This window comes from Herpailurus yagouaroundi, unplaced genomic scaffold (assembly GCF_014898765.1).
Source record: "Herpailurus yagouaroundi ecotype Mexico unplaced genomic scaffold, PumYag 141, whole genome shotgun sequence".
Lineage (NCBI taxonomy): Eukaryota > Metazoa > Chordata > Mammalia > Carnivora > Felidae > Herpailurus > Herpailurus yagouaroundi.
Genome location: NW_024412396.1, coordinates 36,876,499 through 36,893,928, shown reverse-complemented (window position 1 = coordinate 36,893,928; position 17,430 = coordinate 36,876,499). Strand labels below are relative to the sequence as shown.

The 17,430-nt window shown below is 35.2% G+C and overlaps 1 protein-coding gene across 5 annotated transcripts in view; it reads right to left on the bottom strand.

Moving 5' to 3' along the window:
• SLC38A6 (solute carrier family 38 member 6) overlaps window positions 1-17,430 on the bottom strand; it is a 76,648-nt gene that overhangs the window by 41,337 nt on the left and 17,881 nt on the right. For all 5 annotated transcript variants that reach the window (XM_040477325.1, XM_040477326.1, XM_040477328.1 and 2 more), the window contains exons 5-6: window positions 14,907-14,946; window positions 3,603-3,681 (exon numbers count right to left, since the gene is read on the bottom strand). In XM_040477325.1, the coding sequence (XP_040333259.1) occupies window positions 3,603-3,681; window positions 14,907-14,946 (119 nt within the window). The remainder of the gene's footprint in view (window positions 1-3,602; window positions 3,682-14,906; window positions 14,947-17,430) is intronic.

Here is a 17,430-nt window from a genome sequence, read left to right as displayed (position 1 = left end):
ATTACAACTATATCAGACCACAATTCACTCATGTCCAAAAGCCATGAGACTACCCAAAGCACTTAACTGTGGGACTAAAGACAAGGTCACCTCCTCCCAGCAGTCCCTCAGAACCACAGTTATGGTATGTTAGTGCAGACTAACACATGCCTCAGATACTGCCTCCTTTTTCTCAGAACGGTGCTTTCCTTTAAACTGTCCTCTTCACAGGACTGGATTTTAAATTCCTGATATAAAAAGAACTTTATTGGGGTGCCTGGGTGGCTCAGTCAATTCAGTGTCCAGCTCTTGATCTCGGCTCAGGTCATGATTTCACGGTTCGTGAGATCGAGCCCCACAGCAGGCTCTGTGCTGATAGTCCAGGAATCTCTCTCCCTTCCTCTCTGGCCCTCCCCTGCTGGCGTAAGCTCTCTCTCTCAAAGTAAATAAATAACCAACAAACAAACAAAACTTTATTGCAAAATATAATTTCTCTATCCCTGGCTTGGCTACTGGTTAATCATTTCTTATTAAGGTACATTAATAAAGCCAATTGCAGATATAGTGCTTTTCTTTACCATTCAACCATAAGGCAATATAGTAATGCACAGTAAAGTTAGTTTAGATTTGATGTGCATGTCACAGTCAACTGAATTGTGTTTGGCGATGGATAGTTTCCAAAGAACAGAGGTGATTAAACTTGCAAAATAAAACCCAGCCTGAGAAATACAAACCAGTAAAACATAATCTCCAAAAGCACCTATTAAATAAGCATCTTTTATAAATCAAAATTTTAGAAGAATATACTAACCGTAAATTTTTTCCTAAGGGGGAAAAAGAATTATCTAACCGAACCCCTGTTTTCCTACTGTAATCTAAATATACATTCCTTTAAGCCAAAAGAATTAGAGTAAAAAGTTTTATACTTCCTAAAAAACTTGTTTGATCTGTGGATTTAATCCTATATGATAAAAATGTTCCAAGTATGAAATATAGAGTTTAAATCCTTAGCTGTATTGCAAATGCTTTGGCATGCAGATGCTTTTTTCCATATTTTAATGAAAACCAGATTTATTTATAAGTTGCTTTAATTTCATTCTCGAATGGAATGGAACAAGAGTATCATATGTTCTGAATTAGGATCTTACTCACATCCCATATCAATTATGTAACTCAAATGCAAGACAACTTAATTGTGTCAATCATATTCCCCTGACAAGATCATTAAATGTTAACAGAGAGCTTCCAACTTTTAACAGCCATAGATTTTTAAAATATAAATTATTCTGTGAAAAATACCAATGCCTCATACAAGTTTGGGATTAAGTATTATAGTTTCTGACTTCTAACAGTAATTTTTGAAATCAGAATATTGTGAACATACGGTTTCTTTTTGATAACATCTTTTTAGAGGTTTATATTTCACAAAGGTACATCAAATCTCACAGAAAATAAGCACACCTGAAAGGCCTTAACTGCAATTTATTGTCAAACCCTAAAATAAAAGCATATCAATATCATATTGACTCAGAAGAAATACTGCTATGTAACTTTTAAAATACACTGCCCTAGACAGTTGTTAATTACCATAACATTTGTTTCTTAATTATTTTACAGCATCAAGCTTTAAAGATTAATGATTTATCTATACTGACCAACTAATATAGTCTCTTATTAATGTTCTTCAAAATTCTGAAGTCCAAAGTAAGCAAATGTACATTTCATGTACAACAAGATGAGGCTGTCCAAGAGATGTGCAATTTTCCAAAACCGAGATGATACAAACTGGCCACAGTATTCTGAAGTACAGCTTTAAAAATCGATTTCTGACATATAAAAATACCATTGTAATCAATTTTCCACTAAGATGAATAAGATGGGAGTTTATTATTATTTTTTTTAGACAAACCAGAAAAAAATCCCAAGCAAATTGCAATTGATTTAAATTGAAGCTATGGTAAAAGTATCGCATTTACAGAAAGAAGACCTAAATTTTAGTGGCAGTTCTGTCTTATGCTACCTTAATTATTTCTGTAATTTTATATACATTTTTATCCCTTCTCTTTCCACAAAGACATATGACAATAAAAATTTAAACAGAAGTCACCAAATTCAGGAGCAACAAGAAGGCAAAGCACATGTGACAACTATTAGGATTAACAGTTTATGCAACACATTCAAATTTGACTCTGACCTTCCTGGAGAGCAAACAGGGCAAATTCACCTTTCATGTAGTTATTATTATTGAAATTTCTTTATTTTTAATTGCGGGTATATTTGACACACAACATTACGGAATTTCTTAATTCCCCTCATTTACACTATGCTATCAGCTTACAAAAAGCATTTGTATATACAATATCTTGTTTGATCATATCAACAACTTTCTTAAGAAGTTGTTCTTAAGAACACTGGTACCCCCATTAAGCCAGGTGAAGAAACCCAAACCACAGAATTAAGTCATATGCCCAAAAGAAGTAAAACTTCTTGAGGTCATTGAATGTCACATGGATAGAACACGTCTCCTTACTCTTAGTCTAACATTCCTGATTCTACTTCTCATGGCCTTGAGTTCTTAGTCCTAAACCTTAAAATAAACCTGTCACATAGAATTTTTTTGAGTAACAGAAGTTGTCCTCATTATTTTCACAGCGATGCAAAAGTGAATTTAACACAGCTATTTCTTACAGCAATTGTTCACCAAACTAAGAGCATAAAATGTAAAAGTAACTAGATAAAGCTGTAGATGAGGCAGTTGTGAACACCAAATGTGATAATGAATGTGGAAACCCTATAAACTGTAAAGTACTACACAAAGGCACAATAGTTTCTGGTGATGAAAAATCATGCGGGACTTCGATTCCTATTCAGATCTGAAGTACACCATACTTTCCTTATAAATATGTATTTGCAGTTGTCTAAGTAGAGTTTTTTCATGGAAGCCAAGTTACAAAAGCTAAAAAGTTAATTTTGAAAACTTGCCTTTCAGTCCAGAACAAGTTCACATATTAGAGCACAACAGCCAAATAATTACATCAAAAAGTCTGATAGGTTTTTGTATTATGGTTTAGAAATTATGTGAAATAACTTGATGACATTTAAAAGAATTTATTCTGTCTTTTCGAGTTTATTCTTCGCAAAGTTTCTTTTCCTGTGCAAGGAAAAACAGAATTGTTTTTTTCCCATAAAAAGAGATGAGTCAATAGTCTTTAGAACCCAGTATTTTTTAAATAAGGGAGAAAGGAAGTATACTGTGGTTTAGTATTGTTTATAGTAATGTTAAAAAACAGGAAATGAAATAATTAAATCCCTGCAAACCATTTATTTTTTCAAACCCTGCTTTAGAATAGAAATTCACAAGTGTGGCTGTAACTTTATCACTGTGGTTTGCTGAAAAGCGACAGTAGTATTAACCACTCCCCTCCTTTGTTTAAGACCTTTACGGGCAGGACTTTCCACTAACCCCCATTCCCCACCTCATTTTTTCATCAAAAGAAGAAATTTCTCCTTTTTTCTTCTCCAAGAAACAGTTCCTTCCTGTCTTTGCCTAATATGCCATATCATGAATAAATACTTATTGAATTAATAAATTAATGGACACAACGGGAAATATTTTTTCTTACCCAGTATGGCCTCCTGACAAAAATTCTGAAATAGCAGCAGGAAGCTCTGTTTTAATAATTACAAGATATGATGACATAGCTGCAAAAAAAGATAAAAACAGTTTCTATTAGAATTCTATACTTCTTAACCATTTAAAGAATAATTTATACAGAAACACAGATGTGCATTAGGGCTTTGACAACATGTGGAAGATTAACTCATACTGCATTATCCCAAAGGTATATACACGCCAGGAATGGAGATAAATAACTGTGTAGAGAATAACTGGTAGCTCATTATAGATGCTTTGTTTACATTTCAAACCCAAGACAAACTATTTAGGTAAAAGGAAGGGTCTTAATTACAGGGAATTTATAAATGAAAAATTTTTTGATGTTTTGCACACGTTTGTATGTTATCAATCCTGTTCAAGGCATTAGACATTAGTTTAGCAACAACTGATACAGAAACAGGAGTTTGATAGGTACTAGAGAGAGACCCCCCCACACCCAAAGAAGTCTCACTCCCTTCCTCTCCATTTCTTTGATCCCAACACATTATTCACATGTTTTAATAAAATAAAAATAAAGTGCATAATGAGTTACATTTTTAATTGTCCTCTAAAACTAATTAGAAAAGATTCAGTGGTAAGTGCTAAGCATATTAAATGGACAAAACGTACAACTTATATTCCATTTTATTAACAGAGCTCATCTGTATTATGTAATCAAAACCTGAAGCTAGCATTATTTCTTACATTTGATCTGACAGGATCCAAGAAAGAAGTAGTTTTTAAAGCATTTTAATAATGATCCCATTTCTGATGCAGCTATAAAAAAAATCCTATAAACCTTCCATCATATATTAGGAAATATTTTAATATGGTTACAGAACATAGAACTCATTTATATGTAAATACTTGAGTTTAAGCTTACATGTTTAAGTACATAGAAACCCAGATGATTAGAGTCAGAACTTCAGTTTAACAGAGTAATAATCTCTCTTTCCCCCAGAGATTAAGTGTATATTAAAAAAGGGCCAACAAGAGTATGTCCAAGAAGAATAAAGAGTGTACTCTGTACGCACGTTAATTTTATTACTTATTTATATTTCAGGAAACATTTTACTTTCTCCTTGGACCTACAAAAACTAAGAACACAAATGAATGCCAAGTCTGAATGGTAAAAATCTGGTGAAAAATTGATTAAAAGGCTCAAATGTTTAAAAAGAAGAATGCATTTTTCTCAAACAACATGTGTAAACGTAGCTGAACTTCTCCACAATTATTACAGTACTATGTGACGACTGGAGAAAGAAAAAAAGGAAATATACTATTTTGTACATAAATTTATATGAAGATAGACAATAATTACATGCAAACACACATACACAATTTTTTTTAGTAAAGTAACGTACCCATGGCAAAATAAAATTTAGAACGGCTAAGTAAATACTCACTTCTCCTCAATGAAAATTCATTATGTATACACACATTTTCCAGTTTATGACTATTTATTTTCCCGCATTAGTATGGTTGTTGAAGTATAGCTTTTTGCCCAACAGAAGTACAGGACATTTCTTCAAACTCTTTTAGTTTTGGGGCATTGCAATTGATTGTATGTGAAAAGGTGTTCTGTATCATTCATTCAAAAGGAAAAATGCTATCAATTTGGCACAGAACAGAAGGAAGGTTTAGATTAACCTCCTTCACTCAAGGATTTGGGGTCTTGTTTATAATACTTTATCTATTCCAAAGAATCATACACATATGGTATGATGTTGAAAATCATGAGCTGAATTTTCTGCAACTGGCAAGCTGCTTAAATGTATCTTGCAAGGAAAAAAAAAGAGACAAAAGTACCCTGAACACAAGGAATGCAGACTTCCTATACAATTGTAATTTATTATCCGCCCATCAGTCTTTCTTGCTTGGATTAATCCAACACCACGTGCGTTTCTAAAGTTTCAGACATTCATCTCTTTCAGTAATTTTCTATTATTTCTTTTAGATCTTTAGTTGTAAAAGCTTCAATGAATATGATATCATATTTCTTTCTAATACACAATCTGTCATTCTTCCCAGAATTTCTATTAGCCCCTGGCTAATCATTTGATCACTTTTATCCTCTATTGTAGCCTTAACTCTTTGGTTTTCAAATGGGAGTCCTATTTCATTACATTCCAGTCTGAAGAATCATGTATATTTCAAGAAACATGAACTCACCAAACATATGTTTCTCTCTCAAAAAGAGATCTCAGCATACAAGATATAATACAACATGTAAATACTGCTTCTTTCTTAGAGAATGCTGGTGTTTGTTTTAAGAGCTACAAAACCACAGAGCTCCTGATGAGGAAAAGCCCCCATGATTAAGCAAGGAAAACAAAGACACTATCCTTTTCACTGCCTTCATGATTTTTTCCTAACCACAAGTAAACTTCCATGCAAGGACTACCACCTTAACATATTATATATAATACAGAGAAGAAGCAAAACAGACTACCAAATATATATTAACTTAGGAAATACATCTTAATTAGATTCACATAAAAAGGACAACTAGCTCAATAAAAAATAAAGTTTTAAAGATATAATTATCAACAGGAGAGCTCATACATCCATTGTTTATAACCAAAAGGTTCACTAGATCAAACAGCTGCCTGCCACACCTTTTGTCTCATGTCTTCTATTAATGACATAAGGAAGTGCTTAAAGACCTATCTTAGAGACAGTTCATGAGCAAGAATTTGTAAATGATTTTTGCTGACATCCATACATAGCATAGACTCCTAATACAAGACATACCATGTTGTACTCTAAATTAATAGCTGTACCAGGGTCATCCATTTTAGCCACGGTTATAGTTAAGTGATTCTGGCCCCCACACTACCAAGCCAGAATTGGTGCTAAAAGACATACCTTGATGACAGGTATTCAAGCCATTACAAATCACTCAGTTTTACCACATTAACTAACTAAGTATTCTTTTCTCCTTCTTTTTAAACATAACTAATAGAACTCATTCAATGGAAACTGCCCTGGGAAGGAAATAAAAAAATCGGTCAACCCAATCAAAACACAGAAGTTGAAAGTATTCTTTGAAAACCATGCGGAGAACCAAGTGTTATATTAAGAAATGACTAAAATAGGGTAAAATTTGCCTAGACAATAGCAAGCAGTAAGCTATTAACATTGGTTGCTCTAATCATAAAAGAGAAACACATGAGCTGGGAACATGGACATTGAAGGAAGAGATGCCAGAAATACAGAACAGGGGAAAGAGACCTGTGAGAGAAGAACCATGAGAACAGTGAACACTTTTGGGTTTGGGATGCCTATACCATGTTGGCCAGTATTCTAAGTGATCTGCAAGTTATTTCCTCATTTAACCTTTACCACAAAGCTGTGAGGTATTTCTTTCACAGATAAAGATATGGAGGCACAAAGAAGTAACTTGCCCAAGGTGGTAATGGTATAAACAGCCAGTCTGGCTTGAGAAATTTGCACTATTAACTATTATGGAAAAGTGCAGGAGCAAAGTGAAGAAGAATCCACCACAGGAAAGAAAAAATAAGGGTAGTCTATGAAAAGGACCACTCCCTAGAATTATTTTTTCTTCCGTCATGAGCATTTCAGTTACAAATTGCTTATGAATGCTGGAGTTCAAAGAAATTAGTTAGAAGTTTTAAAAACACTTAGGTTGATTTTAAAAACACTTAGGTTGATACTTTGACACGTATTTTCAATGTAATTTATTTCAGCTTTGTAGCTGGTTTGGTAGAGTTATTAGTACACGATTTCTCAGACAAGCTAAGGAGTTTCATGAGGGACCCTGTTGCATGATTCTATGATTCTAATGCATCTACAGCTATTATTGTAATTCACAGGAGAAAGTTTCCTATTCTCACATATTTGAGATATTAACATCAAACTGAAATGTAAAAAAAAAAAAAAAAAAAATTAAAAAAAAAAACCAAACTCTCTTCCCAAAAACCCCGTATTTTTTTGGACAAAATTTTCCCAGACACCTTAAAAAAAAAAAAAAAAAAAAAAAAGAAAAAAAAGAAAGCCTCAACTGGAATCTAGGTCTAACAAATCATTAGTTGTAAAAATAATTATCCTTTTTGTTAAACTCTTAAAATACACGTATGAAGATAAGATTACATACAGCTATTTTTAAAACAGAATTAGGTTTTCAGCACTTGGAGGAAGTTCAGCAACTTCTCAAAGGATTAGTCAGCCAGCCCTAAACAGATGTACTATGGGAGGAAATAATAAGTTTGTCTTTCCGTCTGAGAGATTCAATTTTACTTCAAACATGTTTTTAGTCATGGATAGCAACTGGTTTATTCTATTCAACATGTCTTATTAACCCAGTATTCCTCCTAAATGTCCAAATGCCACTGAAAGGCTATCCTCACTCAAAACAGTACACAATATAATCTCTTTTTCTAAAATCCTGAAAAATGTCATTTCCTTAATTTGTACACAAATGGAAATCAAAATACATGGAGGAAATTTTCTCCCATAACCCTAAGAAAATGTATATCATTATCATTTATCAAGATCTCAAATTTGAACACAATGGGACCAGAATATTTACTATTCTAAAATCCTCTAACTGAACTTCAGTGAGTCATGGGTATAAATGGCATAATGAATACATACACTGAATACATAATGAATACAAAGATATTGTAAGAGCAATATAACAGGACAGATGGTAGGTACCCTTGTGGTGAGCACAGAATAATATATAAAAATGTTGGGGCGCCTGGGTGGCTCAGTCGGTTAAGTGTCCGACTTCAGCTCAAGTCACGATCTCGCAGTCCGTGAGTTCAAGCCCTGTGTCGGGCTCTGGGCTGATGGCTCAGAGCCTGGAGCCTGCTTCTGATTCTGTGTCTCCCTCTCTCTCTGCCCCTTCCCCGTTCATGCTCTGCCTCTGTCTCAAAAATAAATAAAATGTTAAAAAAAATTAAAAAAATAAAATAAAAAAATAAAAATGTCAAATCACTTAAAGTTGTACACCTGAAACTAATGTAACATTATGCATCCACTATACCACTATCCACTCAAATAATTTTTAAAAAATCATTACTAAGAAATATATTACTTTCAAAACCTTTTTAAAGTGACATGTTGCCAGTAAATTTTGTCAAAGTATGTATTTATGAAAAAAAAACACCTTCCAAATTTCCTATATCCTTCCTGTCTAAGGCAGTGCTTTCCAGAATTTCTGGACATACTGTTCAGGTTCAAAAAAGCTGTAGTATGTCCACAGATGAGCTGACCAGCAGATGGCGTTGAAACAGCACGTCCAATCCCAGTCTCCCAGGGGACAATACAAACTAGTCTAAAATGAGTTCATCATCCTACAAAAACAAAAATACAGGCAGAAAATAAAAATAAATAGCTTCTAATTTATCTAACATTAAATCATGAATTTTACAAATACTGAGACTTTGAAATGTTTATAGATCTCAACTGAAAACAATCTTATTTATACCTTTCTGACGATGAGATTTAGAAATTGTCCTGTTTGAGTACAAACAAGGGCTGTGGGGTTTCTTTTAAAACAGATTGTCAAACTGAGGTGTTAATCAAGACTGTTGGTCTTGTAGGTTTGTAGGGCCTGTGCCAGACTGGAAAATCTGGATCATTCTAGCACTTTCAGGAAGTTTCAGTAAGACTACTTAATGTTTAGGTTCTCCTTTCACAGTATGTAGCAGTGATTCAATCTTTAATCTCCTTTAAGGAACTGGGGCTTTAAAGAACTAAATAAAGAATATGCTAGCCATAGTGGTCCTTCTTATTTTATAAAGAGCAAAGTAAGGATTTAATGTACTCCTTGGAGCCACTTACCTTTCCACACTTTGAGAGGACTGAAATACAAAACCAGAAAAAACATCAACTAACTTCACTTTATCATGCACTTCTAGGAGTCCACAGGACTTTCTCTGGCTTGACTAAAAATGACTTGGGGTTTACTGTTTGATTTCTAGCAATATTTTAGCCTACTAAGTGGTCTATATTGAGAGTTCAAATGAATGTGAAACTACTTACTTTGGTTTTTAGGAAAAGAATCTCATAATGCAAAAATGCTAGAAGGACTATGTGGAAATTACCTACATTTATTTGCCACTACAGTTCTTACTCCTTTTTTTACTAGTAGCCCACCAAATTCAAACCCTAAGCCAGAGTTCTCTTGCCGGTACTAGCATTAAATATTAAAACTTCCAGATGTCTCTTTACCGACTTTGTGTCCCAGCAGCAATGACTCTGAGTGAATGTCACTCCAGCTCCTGACGAAATGGCCAGCCGGGGGCTATTGCTGGGGCCTGTTTCAGGCCCTGAATTCATTAGTGTTGGGAGGAGATAAGGAATTGCCTCGAAGTAGTATTTTACTGGAGGGCTTTCCATATTCCAAAGGCAAAGGTTTCCAAAAGCTTAGAACAAGAGTGCTATATTTAGTGAGTCACATTTTTTTTCTAAACCTTAGAAATTATTCAAAGACACTATATTTTTCCAATCAATTTGTTAGACTACATCAGTGCCCTGTGACTAATACTTGGTGCCTCATTGATCCTGGGGGAAAGAGGTTTTCTGACAGTAAATTCTTTCCTAAAGAAGCTATATCCTCACTTATAATATTCCATGGTCCCTCTTGCCAGTTGATCAATTCTCTTCCTCCTAAAGAAGCACCAAGCCAGGCCGCTGGCTTTTCCTTCTCTCCCTCCTCTTACTCCTTCCTTTTTTCCCATAATAAATATTACTTATGAAATGTCTATTATATGCTAGATACTAAGAACACAAATGAATGAGGAAATTACTTGGATTTATGTAATAAAGAGATGTAGGGGATACGCTGGGTCTTTACTGACACATCCATGTAACAAATATTGATCAAGAACAATTCATAATCGGGCTCTGTGTTGACAGTTCAGAGCCTGGAGCCTGATTCAGATTCTCTGTCTCCCTCTCTCTGCTCCTCCCCAACTCATGCTCTCTCTTTCTCAAAAATAAATGTTAAAAAAATTTTTTTTTTAAAAAAGGGCAATTCATGATCATTTTGACTTTAAAGATCTCCCTCTTCCATATTTCTCATAGATTCATCAGGGGCACAGAATCCTAAGAAAACTGAAAAAAGTTTAAATGTTACAAAGACTAGAAGAGTTAAGCATTAATCTAAAATATGATTACCAGGGCGCCTGGGTGGCTCAGTCAGTAAGCGCTGGACTTTGGCTCAGGTAATGAACTCAGGGTTTGTGAATTCAAGCCCTGCATCAGACTCTGTGCTGAAAGCTTGGAGCCTGCTTCGGATTCTGTGTCTCCCTCTCTCTCTCTGCCCCTCCCCTGCTCATGCTCTGTCTCTGTCTCTCAAAAATAAATAAATGTTTAAAAGTAAAAGTAGGGGTGCCTGGGTGGCGCAGTCGGTTAAGCGTCCGACTTCAGCCAGGTCACGATCTCGCGGTCCGGGAGTTCGAGCCCCGCGTCAGGCTCTGGGCTGATGGCTCAGAGCCTGGAGCCTGTTTCCGATTCTGTGTCTCCCTCTATCTCTGCCCCTCGCCTGTTCATGCTCTGTCTCTCTCTGTCCCAAAAATAAATAAACGTTGAAAAAAAAATTTTTTTTAAAGTAAAAGTAAAAGTAAAATAAAATAAAATAAAATAAAATATGATTACCTAACCTCAAAATAACAGATTTCAAAATATTTTAATTCTATTTTATATAAATAAGATCTAACTCTCAATACTTTCAGCCTTTTAATTTTTATATAATTCTAATCTACAAATCATTCTCTGGGCTTTCAAATTTCTTTCTATCATTAATGTAGTATATAAAATGGTCTCTTTGAGGCAAAATCTTAGGCTTTTAAGTAGAACTTTTAAAATTCAACAAATATTATTTATTGGGTTTCTCTACTAGAAATTAGGTCAAGTTAGGAAAACAAATGAAAACACATAGTTCTTATCCCCAAGGAGTTTTAAAAATCCTCAACATTTAGTATTTTCACAGATTTTCAAACACTTACTATATCACAGCAGAAAGAATAAAGTCTTTAGCAGTAGAGAGAGTGAAGTTGAGTCCCAGCTTTATTAAAGGGTAAATGTAAGCAAGTTATTTATTCCCTCTACACACTGACCTCTTCCTCTGTAAAATGAGGATAACATCATCTCCCTTGAAGAGTTGCTGTAAGTACAACTAAAATGTGTAGTAGAATGTCTGATCTAGAGAGGATCTATTATAGTCATTTTTCAGTTCTAAACAATCAATACAAAAACTCAGCATTTATACCAATAATTATCATCCTATCTTTCAGAAAATGCTACTGGAACCAAATTACATGCAGATGGGCATGTAAGAAGTACAAAAATTCTATCTGTGATGCTATATACTTCATATCATCTTATAAATATCCAACATATTTCTAACTGACAAAGAGAAAGGCAAAATCCAGTTTGAGGAAATAACATTAAATAAGTCATATGCACAACATAGTAAAGAACCTCCCGGATAAGTATACTGGGCTTCTCAAGCATACAGAATCTAGTAAGTACTCGTTTAGGACTTCCACAGAACCAACTTGCATCAATCAAAAACATACACCTGGGTGGCTCAGTCAGTTAAGCATCTGACTTTTGGTTTTGGCTCAAATCACGATCTCTCTGTTTAGTTGGTGGGTTTGAGCCATGCGTTGCACTCAGGCTGACAGTACAGAGCCTGCTTGGGATTCTCGCTCTCTCTCCCCTGGTCTCCCCAGCTCAGGCAAGCGCACATGCGCTCGCGTGCGTTCTATCTCAAAATAATGTTAAAAAAAAAATACAACTTAAAAAAAAAAACAACACGAAAAAACTACTTCTTAAGACCAGAGTTCCTAGACTTTAACCCCAGAGGCTCAGCAGCTGCCCTGACAGGTAGTTGAAAAACCAAGACTCCCTTTTTCTGATAACAACATCCACAAAAGCTTTTAGAGCGATAGTTGCAGATTTGTTAGAGACACCTAAGAAAAGACCAAGTCATCTTTTGAACCAAGTATAACCCTCCTACTGAACTTACCTGTAATAAAAATATTTCAATATTCTGAAGGAGTTAACATGCCCTCCCAAAGTGTGGAATTTGAATTTTGGAGTAAGAAGGACCTTAATAAGCTCCTAGTTTCCCATCCTATTCCCATAGCAATTTAAGAAGAAACTGAAGCCAAGAGAGTGAGTGAGCCAGAGCACAGAATCCAAGGCCCCTGACTTCCAACCCAGTGATCTGCTCACAAGAGCAAGCTTCGACTTCTATTATAACAAAGGAATGATTTATGCATATCTGGCTAAGACAACAGAAAACAGTTCTAGAAATATGTTTCAGTTATTACTTAGTGGGCTTTCAATAAATAAACTTTTAGCCAAGGTGAAGAAAATCATTAGGATATTATTCTAAAAACTAAAGCAGCATTATCTGCTTTGCTGAATTTGAGGGACATCAAAAATTGCTGTGACTGCCTCTCACTTTTTTCTAAGAAAGGTTATAATATAAAGCAAGTAGGCAAATCAACATACTTAGAGTTGAGAAAATTAATGATTTATCTGTTACCAGATGCAAGAATCCTTTCTAGGAGATTCTTTTTCTAGAACATTTTTCTTTTAATTTCTTGTTCAGCTTTTCAAATATTTAAAGCTAATGAGTAGTTTAGCTCATCATTCCTTTTTCTCTTTTTCTTGATAAATATATATAGAATATTAAAAAGTATTTGGACATAGCTCATACAAATAATATTCAGCTCTGTTCAGTTCAGCAAAGGTCTATCATGCCCCAGGTATTGTGCTAGGTTCTAGGAATACAAAAAGAAATGAGAGATAGTCCTCGCCCTAGGAGATTATAATACAGTAAGGGAGGGATGCCTGAGTGACTCAGTTGGTTAAGCATCTGACTGCAGCTCAGGGCATGATCTTGAGGTTCATGAGTTCGAGCCCCATGTTGGGCTCTGTGCTGACAGCTCCGAGCATGGAGCCTGTTTCGGATTCTGTGTCTCCCTCTCTCTCTGTTCCTCCCCTGCTCACACTGTCTCCCTCTCTCTCAAAAATAAAGATTATATATACACACACACACACACACACACACACACACACACACAGTAAGGGAGAAAAGCATACACAGAAATAACTTCATATCTAATAACAAGTGCTAAAATATATCATGTACAATAATAGTTAGATACAAGATTAGAGAACAAGGAAAGGATCAAAATGAAGGATACCAAGAATATAACAGCAGGCATTTTGGCAGGGTCACAAATTTAGATCCAAATTCCTGGATTGAAAATTCTACATAAAATGCAAACAATAGTTCGACCTAACCTAAACAAAAAGAAATGAGAGATAGTCCTCTCTCTAAACAAAATGTGATGGTTTTTAGTAATCAGACAGAATAATGAGGGACAGAAAATATTCCATTTTGGATTGAAATGTTTAATACATTTAGTCAGTAACTGTCTATAATTAACAGTAACTTTCATTTCTACATGGTTCTCAATATTGGGATTTTTTTCTTTAAGTTTATTTATTTTGAGAGAGAGAGACAGTGTGAGTGGGGGAGGGTCAGAGAGAGGGACAGAGAGAATCCCAAGCAGGCTCCAAGCTGTCAGGGCAGAGCCTGACACAAGGCTTGAACTCCCAAACCGTGATGTCATGACCTAAGCCAAAACCAAGAGTCAGATACTTAACCAATTGAGCCAGCCAGGCACCCCAATTATTGGGGTCTTTTTTAATGAAAACAAGATACAAGGTAAATGTGAGAATGGTTCTTATTTGTTTCAGGTTTGTTTGTTTTTTAAACTACCTTGTCATTTTAAATTTCTTGGTTGTAAGACGATATTGCTTGTCTACCCCGGATTGTTCACAGCCCAAGAAACATCACTCCCTCTGAAGCAGTATCTGCCAATGGGGTAATTAGGACCAAAGTAAAGGGGAAATAGTTTAGAATCATCTGAAGAGTTTTCCAAATTGTGTCTTACAACTATCGCAACTAACAGAAAGTCAATGCTTTAGAGGTGTGCTGCAGACCCAATAACAAGGATTTAAATTAAGGGTTTACCTGAAACTAAATTTAGAAGCTATTGTCCCCTAAGGCCTGCAAATAAAAAGGATCTAAAAGACAGAGAGAGAGAGAGAGAGAGAGAGAGAGAGAGAGAAATGAGGACAACACTGAGGGTTTCTGAAGATACCTATGTCTGCAGAGATTCAGGCTCCCAGCTAGACCCATAGTCGGGCAATAACCAAAACGAAGAAATCATTTCCAACGCATTTATGCACAAGCAGTTCACTTTCAGTTGCTTACCTCCAATATTCTGAATTATGATGGTGCCTGCTACCACCATCTATGAAAGAACAAATATATTCAGAAGATGAAAGAAATAATAGAAAAGGATCAGTATTTTATTAAAATCCAACAACTATTACTAAAAAAAACAGATGTAGAGGTTGAGTGAAGAGAAACCAAAAAGAATACATTTTGTCAGCCATTTGTAATACATAAAACGAATTATCATCACATAAAAAGCCTTTCTTTAATAGTTCCACGGTTACTATAAAGAATTCTTTTGAAAATTTTCTTGGCAGTCATTTTCAAACAGTTAAAAGTGTTAAAGAGCTAGTAATTGGTGGTTATCAAAGTACCAAAAAATTGAAATTAAATCTATCTGGTCTCCTTCTCCCCTTTTCACTGGTTTAGTAGGTAGAACGTGACATTGCTTTAAGAGGTAGACTGCGACAGCTTGAGGTGTGCTGGGCCGATGCTGTTTTGCATAAAAGGAAATGATTTAGTCTTCTGAGTGTGCCGGCTTGGCATACACCAAGGCCTGGGACATCCTGTCCCAGAAAAAGTCTAGAGCAGAAAACTCTAGAGCCCACACATCCCAGACCTGAAATTTTAAGCAAACTATTTCAAATTCACTAATATAGAGCGGGCTCAGTGTAAGACAACAGAAGGTTGTGAAGACCACAGTCTATCGGAGAACTCCTCCCCTTTCAAAATGGGGCAACTACTACTCAGCTCTGGCCAGTTGTTGGCATGTGAGAAAGTGAATCCAATGTAGCTAGATCTTCTCCATTCCCTTAATTTTTCAAGGAAAGTCAGAAACTGAATTCTTTCAAAATTTCATAACTCTTAGTTGGCAATTAGTTAAACATAAAAAAAATTTAAGCCAAACAAAATATGCCTAAGGACTAAGTTCAGCTTGTAGGGCTTGATGACTTGTGATTCTGATGAGATTCCTGGGGAACTCTAGACATTTTATCTATTCTTAGTAATCAGATGTACTCAGAGCAAATGATGAAACATTCTGCTTCCACCTGGGCCTTTCAATCACATGAATTTTGGTGGATCTGTACCCCCAATGTATGCTCAGAGTGGACTAGCTATGTAGGATAACTCAGTTCATGGACTGGGAGCAGATCACCTTTCAGACTCACCTCTACTAGAAATTCCAACAGTGGCACAGCATTTGCCTATCCTGGAAACCCTAGAGGACTTGGGGTTCACAGAGCAGGATTAATGAGAGGTGTCTTTGAAGATGTAGTAGTTGCCACTCTAACATGTCCACAAGAAAGTTTGTGTATCAACCCATTTAAAAAGTACAAAACCTCACAGTTACTTGTGAAAAGGCTATTTTGAACTTTTGCACACTATTTCTCATATGCAATTTGTATCTATTGTCAGTCATACATGAAATTTGGATTTCTACTAATATATTTCAAAAAAAGAATATCAACTTATTCATGATTATGTTTCCATTTTTGGCTGCATTTAAGCACTTAAGATCTAGAAAGTCAGTATGTCTGTCTACCTATGTAGGTCTTCATAGCCTACTAGTATACCAGTATAGTGCATGGCGGATGGTATTGACCTGATAAATATTTGTTTGGTGAGCATATAAATGGATTTATAGACAATTTTGAAAATCTTTCTTAAAAAGTCCAAAAAACTTAAAAATATTTAATTCTCAGAGCAATGTTATCTTATGTCATATCCATATCTGTATCATATCTGGAAAGAAGGAAATAGGAAAGTTTGAACCCAATTGTGGAGGTGGAGAGGAAATATAAAAAAAGCAAACAAACAACAACTCCTCATTTAGAGAATCTTCTATGTACCTGCCTACTAAGGACTGAGTGCATACATAATGATAATGCAACTATCTAGAGTTTTAGGAAAAGGGGACTCCCAATAGTCCATGCTTTTTTAGACTCTGCTGCTATTCAAGGAATGCAGGAAATACTAGAGTGAAATAACAGTGATAATGCTTAGAGTCATATTTATAGATCATATTAAATTAATAAGAGTTTTCTTACATAAATAACATTTTCTTCTCGCTTGGTTAAAGTGGATGCAGGAAACTGACCATGACTATACCAAACATCCCGACCTTTAGGAAAGAGAAACTGGTACTAGGATGATTAACAAAACCCTTTACCTGAAAGTAACATACTCTTCATTTTGTTCAAGTTGCAGGTTGTTAAGACGCGGTCCAAACTATGAGGCTACATAGCATGATTTAGATATTCCCTTTTGTATGTTAAGAACAAAGTTAATGTGAATGTAAATCCAGGGTTGTTTCCCCTGTTACATAGCTAGATCTTTTTCCTCCCATTTTCACTTCTTAGAAGTGGGTTTGGCCATCTACAGATACTGTATCCTTTAAGATTACAAACAAAATAAACAAACAAAAAACATAAACAACAGATTGGCAATGGAAAGAAAAAGTCCTATTTGCAACCCACATGAAAATGGGTTTTCGAAGTACGATAGATCTTCAGAAATAAAGTACTACAGAACTAACAAAAATATTTAACTCCTGATTATC